We start from the raw sequence: 14,703 nt of genomic DNA, 5'->3' as shown, positions 1-14,703 counted from the left end.
GTAGCCCAGGCTAGAGTACAGTGGCGTGACCTTGGCTCACTGCAACCTCCACCTCCTGGGTTCAAACAATTCTCCTGCCTCAGCCTCCAGAGTAGCTGGGACTACAGGTGTGTACCACCATGCCCAGCTGATTTTTTTTTTTTTTTTTTTGAGACGGAGTCTCACTCTGCAGCCAGGCTGGAGTGCAGTGGTGCCATCACAGCTCACTGCAACCTCCACCTTCCTGGTTCAAGCGATTCTCCTGCCTCAGCCTCCCAAGTAGCTAGGATTACAGGCATGTGCCACCATGCCCAGCTAATTTTTGTATTTTTAGTAGAGAGAGGGTTTCACCATGTTGGCCAGGATGGTCTCGATCTCCTGACCTCGTGATCTGGCTGCCTCAGCCTCCTAAAGTGCTGGGATTATGGGCATGAGCCACCGCACATGAACTAATTTTTGTATTTTTAATAGAGAGAGTTTTACCATGTTGGCCAGGCTGGTCTTGAACTCCTGACCTCCAGTGATCTACCCACTTCAGCCTCCCAAACTGCTGAGATTATAGGCATGATCCACCTCGCCTGGCCCCAATATTTTTAAAAATAAAAAACAAATTAAAATACATAAAATCACAGATTCCATTTAGGCACTTCCTTACATTGCTGGCTCCAATTTCTTTGGAGGGCAATCCGACAATAATCAAAACTTAAATGCACATTTCCCTTGATCCAACAATGTAAAAGTATTTCCAAAGTTCTATTTGTACATTGCAAAAATTTAGATCCAAGGATGGGCCAGGCATGGTGGCTGATGCCTGTAATCCCAGCACTTTAGGAGGCTGAGGCAGGCAGACTGCTTGAGCCCAGGAGTTTGAGACTCGTCTGGGCAACATGGCAAGACCCCCACTCTACAAAAAATACAAAAATTACTCAGGAGTGGTGGTGCACAGGTGGGAGGATCGCTTGAGCCCAGGAGGTAGAGGCTGCCACAAGCCATGATCAGGCCACTGCACTCCAGACTTGGCAACAGAGTGAGACTGTACCCTAGAAAAAAAAATACATTTTTTTAAAAGATACAAGGATGTTCACTGCATTGTTTCCAATAACAAGTGACAAACTAAATGCCCAAAAAGAGATTAAGTTACACAGTGGATCAAAAATGAACAACATAAGTACTTCCAACCTTCCCCTTCTATCTACCAGCTACAGATAATTTAGTCTTGGGTCAACTTTCTCCTCTCCCTCTGTAAGGGAAATATTCAAACGTGTTTAGACTTTGGTGATGCAGCATGACTGGGAAAGCAACAGGCACAGAAATTCGAGGCTTTGTGGACTCCATGAAAGCTCAGGAATATGAGGAAATACACGGAAAAGGAAAGGGGGGCAAGGAGCAGTGGCTCATGCCTATAATCCTAACACTTCTGGAGTCTGAGGCGGGCAGATTGCTTGAGGCCAAGAGTTCAAGACCAGCCTGGCCAACATGGTGAAATCCCATCTCTAATGAAATCCAAAAAAATTAGCTGGGTGTGGGAGTGCACACCTGTAATCCAGCTACTTGGGAAGTTAAAGTATGAGAATTGCTGGACCGTGGGATATGGAAGTTGCAGTGAGCTGAGATCATGTCACTGTACTCCAGCCTCAGCAATAAGGCAAGACTGTGTCTCAAAAAAAAAAAAAGGAAAGATATGTTTACAATGTATTGCTGGTACCACACAACCCCTTCATATTACTAGGAATGCAAGTAAAGGAATTGAGTTATTTTGACATATTTGGTTGGTGATTTCTATTTCATTGATGTAGACACTGCTCTGAGTATGGCTTCAGAAGTGTTGCATACACATAATAAAATCCTTTACAAATGTTAAAAGGAGTGAGGTAGGAAAGCATACTGCTAAAAGCAAAGAAGCCAGATGAAAACTCTGTACTGTATATTCCCACTTATTTAAAAGGTTTATATATTATATTCACACATATATGTTTTCCACTACACAGAAGTTTTCTGGAAGATGTTTCTGCACATTTACAAAGATGCAAGTGTTTAACAATTTCATTTTCCCCTGTTTTCTACTTTACTGCTCTGAGGTCAACATTGAATAGTGCTTATGAAGATGGTATTGAATATTCTTTCTTTCTTTTTTTTTCTGAGATGGAGTTTTGCTCGTGTTACGATCTTGGCTCACTACAACCTCCGACTCCCAGGTTCAAGTGATTCTCCTGCTTTAGCCTCCCAAGTAGCTGGGATTACAGGCATGTATCACCATGCCCAGCTATTTTTGTATTTTAAGTAGAGACAGGGTTTCACCATGTTGGACAGACTGGTTTCGAACTCCTGACCTCACGTGATCCACCCGCCTCGGCCTCCCAAAGTGCCGGGATTACAGGTGTGAGCCACAGCGCCCAGCCGAATATTCTTTCAACAACAAAAAAAAAGTCTCTGGATCTCAGCCACTCGAGCTCAGAAAACAACATCGCAAAGTAGGAGGCTTTGGCATGCTGAGTACTTTGAATTAAAGGAGACTGGAAGGTCTCAGAAGCAGCCTCAGAAACAGTCTATCCCTGACCTTCTCCTGCCCTCCTGTCTCCAGCCCTCTGGCACCCCTGAAGCAAGTCACAGGAACCAGAATTCTTCTTCCTGAAGGAGGGTTATGGAAACTTAGAACCTCCAAAGTAATTCATAAACTTAGAAATATTACTCTAACATTTTCTTCTTTTTTTCTCTCTCTCTGTCTTTATCTCTTTCTTTGAGACTGGGTCGGCTGGGCGTGGTGGCTCATTTTGTAATCCCAGCACTTTGGGAGGCGGAAACGGGTGGATCACCTAAGGTCGGGAGTTCAAGACCAGCCTGACCAACATGGTGAAACTCCCGACTCAAAAAAAAAGAGAGACTGGGTCTTGCTCTATCACCCAGGCTGGAGTGCAGCAGCACAATCATAGCTCACTGCAGCCTCCTGGGCTCAGGCAATCCTCCTGCCTTAGTAGCTTGGGACTACAGGTGTGTGCCGCCATGCCCAGCTAACTTAAAAAAATTTTTTTTGTATAGAGGGAGTCCTGTTACATTGCCCAGGCTGAGAATTCACATTTTTAACAAGTTCCAAGGAGATGCTCCTGCTGTTGGTCTAGGGACCACCCTTTGAGACTCCCTGCATGAAATCATACACAGGACTCGATCATCGGTGGGGGCACCAGGAACTGGAGCCTGGGGAGTGGGAAGCGAGAGCACACAGCTGAATAAGGACTACGAGGTCAGCGTGGAGGAGACCTGAAGAAATCCCCATAGTTTCACTGCCAGGCCAGCCAGATAGCCTGAGGAAATTGGTCTAGCGATGGAGAGCTAGACCTGTTTCTGCCGGCCACACTCTCTTTCCTGTGGTCTGGGAGAGGGTGGCAGTGGGGGCTGCTTCACCATCTCAGGCTGAGGAGGTGAGGAGGCAAGACAGAAAGTGAAATAGCACTTTATAGGGTAAGGATGGGAAGGTCACCTGCATCATGGGCCTCCTTGGGGCGGGGTGCGGTCACTGCTCCAGATGAACGTTTAGTCTTTTCGTTGCAAATTTGCTTCCACTGTTGGGAAAGAGATCCTTACCTCCATCTTCTTAACTTCAAAATGGAAATGACTGGTGCTTTTGAGTGGTCTGAATACTTGAAATTTGGGGGAAAATGTTACCAGAAACACAACTAGAGTTTAAGATAAACACATATATTAAATGCATGGCTCAAAAATGACGATGCGTCTCCTTTACCTGTCTTCGTGCAGAACTTAAAATAGACCCTGGTCCCCACGTCGGGGTTTCCTCGCGCCCAAGGGCTTGCGCTGCGCGGCTGGGCCAGCAGGCGGCGCGGCTCCCGCACTTTCCCAGGCCTGGTCGCGCGACCGCGCCCACCCGCGCTCCGCCCTGCCACGCTCTAGGCTCATCACATGGTCAGGCCACTGTGCGTCACTGCCCTGCACTCTGCTAGAAAGTACCGGGGCTGGGATTCCTTTTGGGTGACTGGGTTGGGAGAAGTCGCTCTGAGTACTTGTCGGAGCCGAAATAAACACAGACTCCGCGGCCGGGCGGGACCTTACCCGGAAGTCTCCCAGAACGCCACTACCCTTCGCTGAAACCTCGCCTGCCCCCTCCAACCCAGAGACGAAAAGGGAAAGCATCACGGACAGAAACTGTTGGCACAACTCCACAGATATTCTCCCGGCCCGAGCCAGACTCCAAAAGCCCCGCGCGTGGCGCCTGGAGGCCGCAAGGGCTGAGGAGAAGCGCAGCGTCGGGGGCGCGGCGGGTGTGGCCCCGCCCCCTAGTAGGGCCCTGCAGCGGCACCTCCCAGAAGGGGCGAAGCCGGCGACGCCTTCTTCCTTCCTGATCTGCGCGCGCAGCCTGCTGTCGCTGTCCGCGCCTGCTCCTGCTCCTCCGCTCCTCCGCTCCTCCGGCGCGGGGTGCTGAAACAGCCCGGGGAAGTAGAGCGGCCGCCGGGGAGCCCAGCCAGCCGAACGCCGCCGGTGTCCGCAGCCTCTCGCGGCCTCAGCATGAGTGCGCGCGGCCTGGGCCTCGGCCTCCTCCTGCTGCTACTGTGTCGGGCGCAGGTGAGCGGTCGCCGGCCACCGGGACGCCCTGTGGGGACGTGGTGGGGCCGAGAGCCGGGGAGGGCGGCGGGCCCAGCGGCGGCTCAGGCTCCGGGCCTGAGGAAATTGGTCTAGCGATGGAGAGCTCAGAGGTCCCTCATTTGTCCTGTTTCTGCTGGCCACGCTCTCTTTCCTGTGGTCTGGGAGAGGGTGACGGTGGGGGCTGCTTGACCTGTTGTGAACTTATCTGTGGTTACCTAATTTCTCAGTGTAGATGTGGCACCAGGAGGAGGGAGGAAAGTGGGTAGGGTGGGATAGGGACATACTTGCTTTTGAAAAAATTCTGCTACATGCGCACGAACTCTCAAATTTGGGAGCTCCAACCACTTTATTTCCTCTTCTCATTCACCTGAGGGTGGAGGTGGAAGCAGAGGCTTAAGAGACACAAACTTCCTCAGGCACCCAGTGAAACTGCCTTGAGCACTTGACGTAAGTCAGGCTTGCTCTTCTAAAGAGGGCACGTTACTTTTCAGCAACTCCTTTTTACACCTCAAGACAGGCTCACAGGATGGTATTGAATTTCCCCTTGTCTCTATTAGCCAGCGATAGGATAGGGCCTGGAACTCGGTGTCCTGCTGACTCCTTGGGCTTTGGGAAAGAGCGCCTATTTGTGTCTGTAGTTTCCTCTTTTAAAACTGGAGTGGGGCAGTGTCACACTGTGGCTCTCATTAAACCAAATCAGAATGAGTGCTTATTAACGCCCCTCACATAGGCGTGACCACAATAGGAAGTAGTGAATCAGGGGAGAGGGGGTTCCGTGGACTAGAAAACACTCTCCTTCGACTTCTGTGTAGTTCTCAGAAGGGGATAGGTGATGTTGATCCAGTACTAGACTAAGAACCAGGAGAAGGGCAGTGGCACGGAGGGAGGATCCTTTGAGCCCGAGTTTGAGACTAGCCTGGGCAACATGGCGAAACCCCGTCTTAAAAACATTTTGGTGTTCTTTAATTGTTGAGTTTGAGTTTGCTGTGAGCTGGGATCATGCCAGTGTACTCCAGCCTGGGTAACAGAGCAAGACCCTGTCTCCAAAAAAAAAAAAAAGGAAAGAAAGAATAACCATTGTGTGCCTTAGAGAAACATAGCTTTTCTGTTTCCTTTGAGTTTTTAAAAATTTATTTATTTTAGAGACAGGTTCTTGCTTTGTTGCCCAGGCATGGGGGCAGTGTCGCCATCATAGCTCACTGAAGCCTTGAACTCCTGGCCTCAAGCAGTCCTTCCACCTTGGCCTCTGAAAGCACTGGGTTTATTGTGAGCACCACTCCTGGCCCTGCCTGGAGTTTTAGATCAGGACCTTAAATAAGCAGGCTTCACTTTTTTTTTTTTTTGGAGACAGTCTCTGTTGCCCAGGCTGGAGTGTAGTGATGCAATCTCGGTTTACTGAATCTCCACCTCCTGGGTTCAAGCGATTCTGGTGCTTCAGCCTTCCAAGTAGCTAGGATTACAGGCGCTGACCACCCTGCCCGGTTAATTTTTGTGTTTTCCATAGAGATGAGGTTTCGCCATGTTGGCCAGGCTGGTCTCAAGCTCTTGACCTCAAGCGATCCGCCCACCTTGTGTGGGGGATTACAGGTGTGAGCCACCTCACCCAGCCAGGCTTCACATTATTAGGTAGCTTTATCTTTCAAATATTTTCATCTCAAGTTAAGTATCCAAGGCTGATGGCCAGTGAGTGCCTCTTCTGCGACATTTGGGATAGGTCAGAGGTTTGTTGTCTCTTGCAAAAAAATGTCTGGAAGCCTTTTCAAGGTCTGTAAACCTTAACTGGAAATAATTGTATTATTATTTCAAATATTAACTTTCTCATGTCTGAAAGCTGTCAGTACACCTGAGCAGATTGGGGTGGAGCCTTGAAGCCAAACAGATTGGGAGAGAGAGTGTCTGCTTTTAAAATTCATACCAGTGATAGCAGCTCATCTGACTTCAGTTGGAGCATTAGTAGAGTTCTATCATGGAATTATAGACTAGTAGTCCTATGTAAGGTCTGAAATAGATTTTGGGGGGATTTTTGCTTTTCTTGATGTTCAATATGTACAGATGATGAAATAACCTTACTAGACTGCCTTGTTTTTAAACCCTGTAGTCACCCAAGAAAAAATGTATGCAGTTTTGAGACATTGACTATACTTCTCCTGGCTAAAATTTTTTTGTTGTTGCTTGTTTTTTGTTGTTGTCTTGCTCTGTCATCCAGGCTGGAGTGCAGCATCACAATCTTGGCTCACTACAACTCCTGCCTCCTGGGTTCAAGCATTTCTCCTGCCTCAGCCTCCCAAGTAACTGGGATTACAGACGCCCACTACTACACCCAGCTAATTTGTGTATTTTTAGTAGAGACAGGGTTTCACCAGGTTGGTCAGGCTGGTCTTGAACTCCCAACCTCAGGTGATCTACCCACTTCAGCCTCCCAAAGTGCTGAGATTACAGGCGTGAGCCACCACCCGGCCCTGGCTGTAATTTTGATAAGCTTTAACTTGAGGGACTTGGAACATAGTGAAGCCTGAGTAGAAATTAAGCATTAAAATGGTTTTTCCTGAGAAGATTGGGAATGGTTAATCTTTTGACCTGGGAGTGATTGAGAACAACCATCTGAAATTGGAATGACTATGGAAAATCTTTCCCTATCTCTTCCACTCTTTGATTGATGCTGTGATCAGAATTTTACTAACATAAGTAATCAAGGGGAAAATGAGATTTTTTGTATTTGAGCCAGTGGGCAGAGGGAAAAGGACTTGCTGAATAGGCCTTTGTATTCCTCCAGTGTTTGTTCCCTTACCCAGAACAAAGAAATCACTCTGGTGATGAAGACAGTGTGCTCTCTCTTTCCTGGGTAACCCTCACCCTCCACTCCTAAAAGGGATGCAGCATTCTAAGCATGGCACATTACCTGGAGTGGAAGCCCAGATCAGTCCGCTCTAATCTGATCTCAGGTGCCCCTTTCTGCCCTTTGACCTCCAACTCTGTGAAGGACATCAGCTCTCCAGCCAAATTAAACAGCTTGCCAGCAAATCTTGCCCATCCTCCAGGGCCCTATTTCACATGCTATGTTATCTATGACATTCTTATTCTGTTCCCCCTTCCTTCTGAAGTTCTACATCTTTGTTGAAACTGCTGCAACAGCATTTGCTGTCTCATTAAAAGGCCTTGGTGAGGGTCTTGACTCTCTCTGTTCCCAAGAGTGATCTGGGGTAAGGCAGTTATCCTCTGGAGCCTCAACTGAGCCTCCTCTGTAAAATTGGATTAACTATGCTTGTGAAAGACAAATACTTTCTAATCAAACTATCGGATTGCAGGCTCCTTGAGAGCAATAACTATTGCTTTCCAGTATCATTTACAAATGTGTCCCAGACACTTGACTTGAGACTTTTTTTTTTTTTAAACGGGGTCTCTCACTGTCCCACAGGCTGAAGTGCAGTGGTGTGATCGTGGCTCACTGCAAAATCGACCCTGGGCTCAAGTGATCCTCCCACTTCAACCTTCCAAGTAGCTGGGACTGCAGGTGCACGTCACCATGCCCGACTTTTTAAATTTTTTGTAGACACAGGGTCTTGAGGTGTTGCCCAAGGTGTTCTTGAATTCCTGGGCTGGAGATCCTCCTACCTTGGCCTCCCAGAGTCCTGGGATTATAAGCATGAGCCACTGTGCTAGCCTGGGACTCCTCCCCGCCCCCACAGACCAGGTCTTACTCTTGTTGCCCAGGCTGGAGCACAATGGCACAATCTCAGCTCACTGTAGTCTCGACCTCCCAGGCTCAGGTGATTCTCCCACATCAGCCTCTCGAGTAGAGTAGCTAGGACTATAGGTATGCACCACCATGCTTGGCTAAGTTTTTGTATTTTTAGTAGAGACAGGGTTTTGCCAGGTTGCACAGGCTGGTCTTAAACTCCTGAGCTCAAGTGGTACCATCCACCTCAGCCTCCCAAAGTGCTGGGATTACAGGTGTGGGCCACCATGCTTGGCTGACTGGGACTCTTTTTTTTTTCTTTCCACTTCAAATATAGGAGGGAGGTGACTCTTTTTAATCATAAGATATTGGGCCTTGAAATTGATTTTGGGGAAGGACTTAAAGACAAGTGGTTATCAAAATTGGATTTGCAGTTTGTTTCTAGGTGATGGCGATGATCAGCTGTGGCCAGCCAGGGTTTTCTTCATCTGGACTATGCCTCTCACTTTCAAACTTTTGGAACATTTGCTTTGGCAATGAAACCTTTAGAAAACCAACTCTCTCTGATGCAGGTGTTCTTTTGAAGAATTTGAGAGAAGCTTTTAAATTGATCTTGGCTGGGCATGGCAGCTCATGCCTGTAATCCCAGCCCTTTGGGAGGCCAAGGAGGGCAGATCACGAGGTCAGGAGTTCAAGACCAGCCTGACCAACATGGTAAAACCCCTTCTCTACTACAAATACAAAAATTAGCTGGGCATGGTGGTGTGCACCTGTAATCCCAGCTACTCAGGAGGCTGAGACAGGAGAATAGCTTCAACCCAGAAGGCGGAGCTGAGATTGCACCAGTGCACCCCAGCCTGAGCGACAGAGAAAGACTCCATCTCAAAAAAATAAAATAAAATTGATCTTCTTATTACTGTCCCTTGCTTAGTTCACAAGAGGAACTCAGAATAATTTTATAAATACGAATTGGCCACCCTGGACACAATAAACAATGCAAAGATCAAAAGAATTAACGCTTTGAAAAAAATCAGTCTAGCCAGGCACAGTGGCTCACGCCTGTAATCCAGCACTTTGGGAGGCCGAGGTGGGCAGATCACGAGGTCAGGAGTTTGAGATCAGCCTGACCAATATGGTGAAACCCCATCTCTATTAAAAATACAACCCATCTACTCAGGAGGCTGAGGCAGGAGAATTGCCTGAACCCAGGAGGCAGAGGTTGCGGTGAGCCGAGATCGCGCCATTACACTCCAGCCTGGGTAACAAGAGCGAAACTCCGTGTCAAAAAAAAACAAAACAAAAAATACAAAAAGTAGCAGGGCATGGTGGCGCATGCCTATAGTCCCAGCTACTTGGGAGGCTGAGGCAGGAATTGCTCAAACCTGGGAGGTGGAGGTTGCAATGAGCCAAGATTGCACCACTGCACTCCAGCCTGGGTGAGAGAGCGAGACTGTCTCAAAAAAAAAAAAAATCAGTCTAGGTTGGTCCTAAGATAGTGAGTTACCAACTAATCAAAGTCAGTTAAAGATCAAACTCCTTGTTCTACTCTTCTGCCTTCTGACTACTGCACTTGACTAGTCCAAAAAAATGTAAGAAAAGAAAAATCCATCTGTACACTGTTAAGTGCTGTGTAAATTTTCATAATTACTCTCACTGTCTTCTTAGTTGATGGGGGAAGGCTGGATACATAAAAATGGTAATACAGTAAGAACTGCTCAGATAAGAATAAAGATAAAGTATTATGGAGAGTCCATTTTTGAGCTGAGCTTTGGAGGATAAATTAATGTACCAGGTGGACAAGAGGAAAACTAGAGAAAATAGCTGGGATAGTTGCCTAATTGTTCCCCAAAGCTATTGAACTGTGCACTTGAAAAGGATGAATTTTATGGTATGTAAGTTATTCAATAAAGCTCTTTTTTTTTTTTTTTTTTTAAATTTTTTATTTGATTATAGGTTTTGGGGTACATGAGCAGAGCATGCGAGACAGTTGCGTAGGTACACACATGGCAGTGTGCTTTGCTTTTCTTCTCCCCTTCACCCACATTTGGCATTTCTCCCCAGGCTATCCCTCCCCACCTCCCCCTCCCACTGGCCCTCCCCTTTTCCCCCCAATAGACCCCAGTGTTTAGTACTCCCCTTTCTGTGTCCATGTGTTCTCATTTTTCATCACCCACCTATGAGTGAGAATATGCGGTGTTTCATTTTCTGTTCTTGTGTCAGTTTGCTGAGGATGATGTTCTCCAGATTCATCCATGTCCCTACAAACGACACAAACTCATCATTTCTGATTGCTGCATAATATTCCATGGTGTATATGTGCCACATTTTTCCAATCCAGTCTATTATCAATGGGCATTTGGGTTGATTCCAGGTCTTTGCTATTGTAAACAGTGCTGCAATGAACATTCGTGTACATGTGTCCTTATAGTAGAACGATTTATAGTCTTTTGGATATATACCCAGTAATGGGATTGCTGGGTCAAATGGAATTTCTATTTCTAAGGCCTTGAGGAATCGCCACACCGTCTTCCACAATGGTTGAACTAATTTACACTCCCACCAACAGTGTAAAAGTGTTCCTTTTTCTCCACATCCTCTCCAGCATCTGTTGTCTCCAGATTTTTTAATGATCGCCATTCTAACTGGCGTGAGATGGTATCTCAATGTGGTTTTGATTTGCATCTCTCTGATGACCAGTGACGATGAGCATTTTTTCATATGATTGTTGGCCTCATATATGTCTTCTTTCGTAAAGTATCTGTTCATATCCTTTGCCCACTTTTGAATGGGCTTGTTTGTTTTTTTCCTGTAAATCTGCTTGAGTTGTTTGTAAATTCTGGATATCAGCCCTTTGTCAGATGGGTAGACTGCGAAAATTTTTTCCCATTCTGTTGGTTGCCGATCCACTCTAGTGACTGTTTCTTTTGCCGTGCAGAAGCTGTGGAGTTTCATTAGGTCCCATTTGTCTATTTTGGCTTTTGTTGCCAATGCTTTTGGTGTTTTGTTCATGAAGTCCTTGCCTACTCCTATGTCCTGGATAGTTTTGCCTAGATTTCCTTCTAGGGTTTTTATGGTGCCAGGTCTTATGTTTAAGTCTTTAATCCATCTGGAGTTAATTTTAGTGTAAGGTGTCAGGAAGGGGTCCAGTTTCTGCTTTCTTCACATGGCTAGCCAGTTTTCCCAATACCATTTGTTAAACATGGAATCCTTGCCGCATTGCTTGTTTTTGTCAGGTTTATCAAAGATTGTATAGTTGTATGTATGTTGTGTTGCCTCCGGTGCCTCTGTTTTGTTCCATTGGTCTATATCTCTGTTTTGGTACCAGTACCATGCTGTTTTGATTACTGTAGCCTTGTAGTATAGTTTGAAATCCAGTAGTGTGATGCCCCCCGCTGTGTTCTTTTTGCTTAGAATTGACTTGGCTATGCGGGCTCTCTTTTGGTTCCATATGAAGTTCATGGTGGTTTTTTCCAGTTCTGTGAAGAAAGTCAATGGTAGCTTGATGGGGATAGCGTTGATTCTGTAAATTACTTTGGGCAGTATAGCCATTTTAACGATATTAATTCTTCCTAACCATGAACATAGAATGTTTCTCCATCTGTTTGTGTCCTCTCTGATTTCGTTGAGCAGTGGTTTGTAGTTCTCCTTGAAGAGGTCCCTTACGTTCCTTGTCAGTTGTATTCCAAGGTGTTTTATTCTTTTTGTAGCAATTGAGAATGGCAGTTCGCTCTTGATTTGGCTTTCTTTAAGTCTGTTATTGGTGTAGACGAATGCTTGTGATTTTTGCACATTGATTTTATATCCTGAGACTTTGCTGAAGTTGTTTATCAGTTTCAGGAGTTTTTGGGCTGAGGCGATGGGGTCTTCTAGGTATACTATCATGTCGTCTGCAAATAGAGACAATTTGGCTTCCACCTTTCCTATTTGAATACCCTTTATTTCTTTTTCTTGCCTGATTGCTCTGGCTAGAACTTCCAGTACTATATTGAATAGGAGTGGTGAGAGAGGGCATCCTTGTCTAGTGCCAGATTTCAAAGGGAATGCTTCCAGTTTTTGCCCATTCAGTATGATATTGGCTGTTGGTTTGTCATAAATAGCTTTTATTACTTTGAGATACGTTCCATCGATACCGAGTTTATTGAGGGTTTTTAGCATAAAGGGCTGTTGAATTTTGTCAAATGCCTTCTCTGCGTCAATTGAGATAATCATGTGGTTTTTGTTTTTGGTTCTGTTTATGTGGTGAATTACGTTGATAGACTTGCGTATGTTGAACCAGCCTTGCATCCCCGGGATGAATCCTACTTGATCATGATGAATAAGTTTTTTGATTTGCTGTTGCAATCGGCTTGCCAATATTTTATTGAAGATTTTTGCATCTATGTTCATCATGGATATTGGCCTGAAGTTTTCTTTTCTCGTTGGGTCTCTGCCGGGTTTTGGTATCAGGATGATGTTGGTCTCATAAAATGATCTGGGAAGGCTTCCCTCTTTTTGGATTGTTTGAAATAGTTTTAGAAGGAATGGTACTAGCTCCTCCTTGTGTGTCTGGTAGAATTCGGCTGTGAACCTGTCTGGACCTGCGCTTTTTTTGTGAGGTAGGCTCTTAATTGCTGCCTCGACTTCAGACCTTGTTATTGGTCTACTCATAGTTTCAGCTTCCTCCTGGTTTAGGCTTGGGAGGACACAGGAGTCCAGGAATTTATCCATTTCTTCCAGGTTTACTAGTTTATGCGCATATAGTTGTTTGTAATATTCTCTGATGATGGTTTGAATTTCTGTGGAATCTGTGGTGATTTCCCCTTTATCATTTTTTATTGCATCTATTTGGTTGTTCTCTCTCTTTTTTTTAATCAATCTGGCTAGTGGTCTGTCTATTTTGTTGATCTTTTCAAAAAACCAGCTCTTGGATTTATTGATTTTTTGAAGGGTTTTTCGTGTCTCAATCTCCTTCAGCTCAGCTCTGATCTTAGTAATTTCTTGTCTTCTGCTGGGTTTTGAGTTTTTTTGATCTTGCTCCTCTAGCTCTTTCAATTTTGACGATAGGGTGTCAATTTTGGATCTCTCCATTCTCCTCATATGGGCACTTATTGCTATATACTTTCCTCTAGAGACTGCTTTAAATGTGTCCCAGAGGTTCTGGCACGTTGTGTCTTCGTTCTCATTGGTTTCGAAGAACTTCTTTATTTCTGCCTTCATTTCGTTGTTTACCCAGTCAACATTCAAGAGCCAGTTGTTCAGTTTCCATGAAGCTGTGCGGTTCTGGGTTGGTTTCTGAATTCTGAGTTCTAACTTGATTGCACTATGGTCTGAGAGGCTGTTTGTTATGATTTCAGTTGTTTTGCATTTGTTGAGCAGTGCTTTACTTCCAATTATGTGGTCAATTTTAGAGTAGGTGTGATGTGGTGCTGAGAAGAATGTGTATTCTGTGGATTTGGGGTGGAGAGTTCTGTAAATGTCCACCAGATTTGCTTGCTCCAGGTCTGAGTTCAAGCCCTGGATATCCTTGTTGATTTTCTGTCTGGTTGATCTGTCTAGTATTGACAGTGGAGTGTTAAAGTCTCCCACTATTATTGTGTGGGAGTCTAAGTCCTTCTGTAAGTCATTAAGAACTTGCCTTATGTATCTGGGTGCTCCTGTGTTGGGTCCATATATGTTTAGGATCGTTAGCTCTTCTTGTTGTATCGATCCTTTTACCATTATGTAATGGCCTTCTTTGTCTCTTTTGATCTTTGTTGTTTTAAAGTCTATTTTATCAGAGATGAGAATTGCAACTCCTTCTTTTTTTTGCTTTCCATTAGCTTGGTAAATCTTCCTTTATTTTGAGCCTTTGTGTATCCTTGCATGTGAGATGGGTTTCCTGGATACAGCACACTGATGGGTTTTGGATTTTTATCCAATTTGCCAGTCTGTGTCTTTTGATTGGTGCATTTAGACCATTTACATTTAGGGTTAATATTGTTATGTGTGAATTTGATACTGCCATTTTGATGCTAAGTGGCTGTTTTGCCTGTTAGTTGTTGTAGATTCTTCATTATGTTGAAGCTCTTTAGCATTCAGTGTGGATGGTACTGATTGATCCTTTCTATGTGTAGTGCCTCTTTTAGGAGCTCTTGTAAAGCAGGCCTGGTGGTGACAAAATCTCTGAGTACTTGCTTGTTCGCAAAGGATTTTATTCTTCCTTCACTTCTGAAGCTCAGTTTGGCTGGATATGAAATTCTGGGTTGAAAGTTCTTTTCTTTAAGAATGTTGAATATTGGCCCCCACTCTCTTCTGGCTTGTAGTGTTTCTGCCGAGAGATCTGCTGTGAGTCTGATGGGCTTCCCTTTGTGGGTGACCCGACCTTTCTCTCTGGCTGCCCTTAGTATTCTCTCCTTTATTTCAACCCTGTTGAATCTGACGATTATGTGCCTTGGGGTTGCTCTTCTTGTGGAATATCTTTGTGGTGTTCTCTGTAT

At 45.2% G+C, this 14,703-nt stretch overlaps 1 protein-coding gene across 2 annotated transcripts in view; it reads left to right on the top strand.

The window, feature by feature from the left end:
* Nucleotides 1–4,323: 4,323 nt before the first annotated feature.
* Nucleotides 4,324–14,703, top strand: part of NPC1 (NPC intracellular cholesterol transporter 1) — a 64,126-nt gene continuing 53,746 nt past the window's right edge. For both annotated transcript variants that reach the window (XM_035270749.3, XM_035270748.3), the window contains exon 1: nucleotides 4,324–4,551. In XM_035270749.3, the coding sequence (XP_035126640.1) occupies nucleotides 4,495–4,551 (57 nt within the window). In that variant the 5' untranslated portion in view covers nucleotides 4,324–4,494. The remainder of the gene's footprint in view (nucleotides 4,552–14,703) is intronic.

The sequence above is a fragment of the Callithrix jacchus genome, chromosome 13 (assembly GCF_049354715.1).
Source record: "Callithrix jacchus isolate 240 chromosome 13, calJac240_pri, whole genome shotgun sequence".
Classification (NCBI taxonomy): Eukaryota; Metazoa; Chordata; class Mammalia; order Primates; family Cebidae; genus Callithrix; species Callithrix jacchus.
The sequence above is the reverse complement of the archived record's forward strand: the minus strand, read 5'-3'. Positions and strand labels throughout refer to the sequence as shown.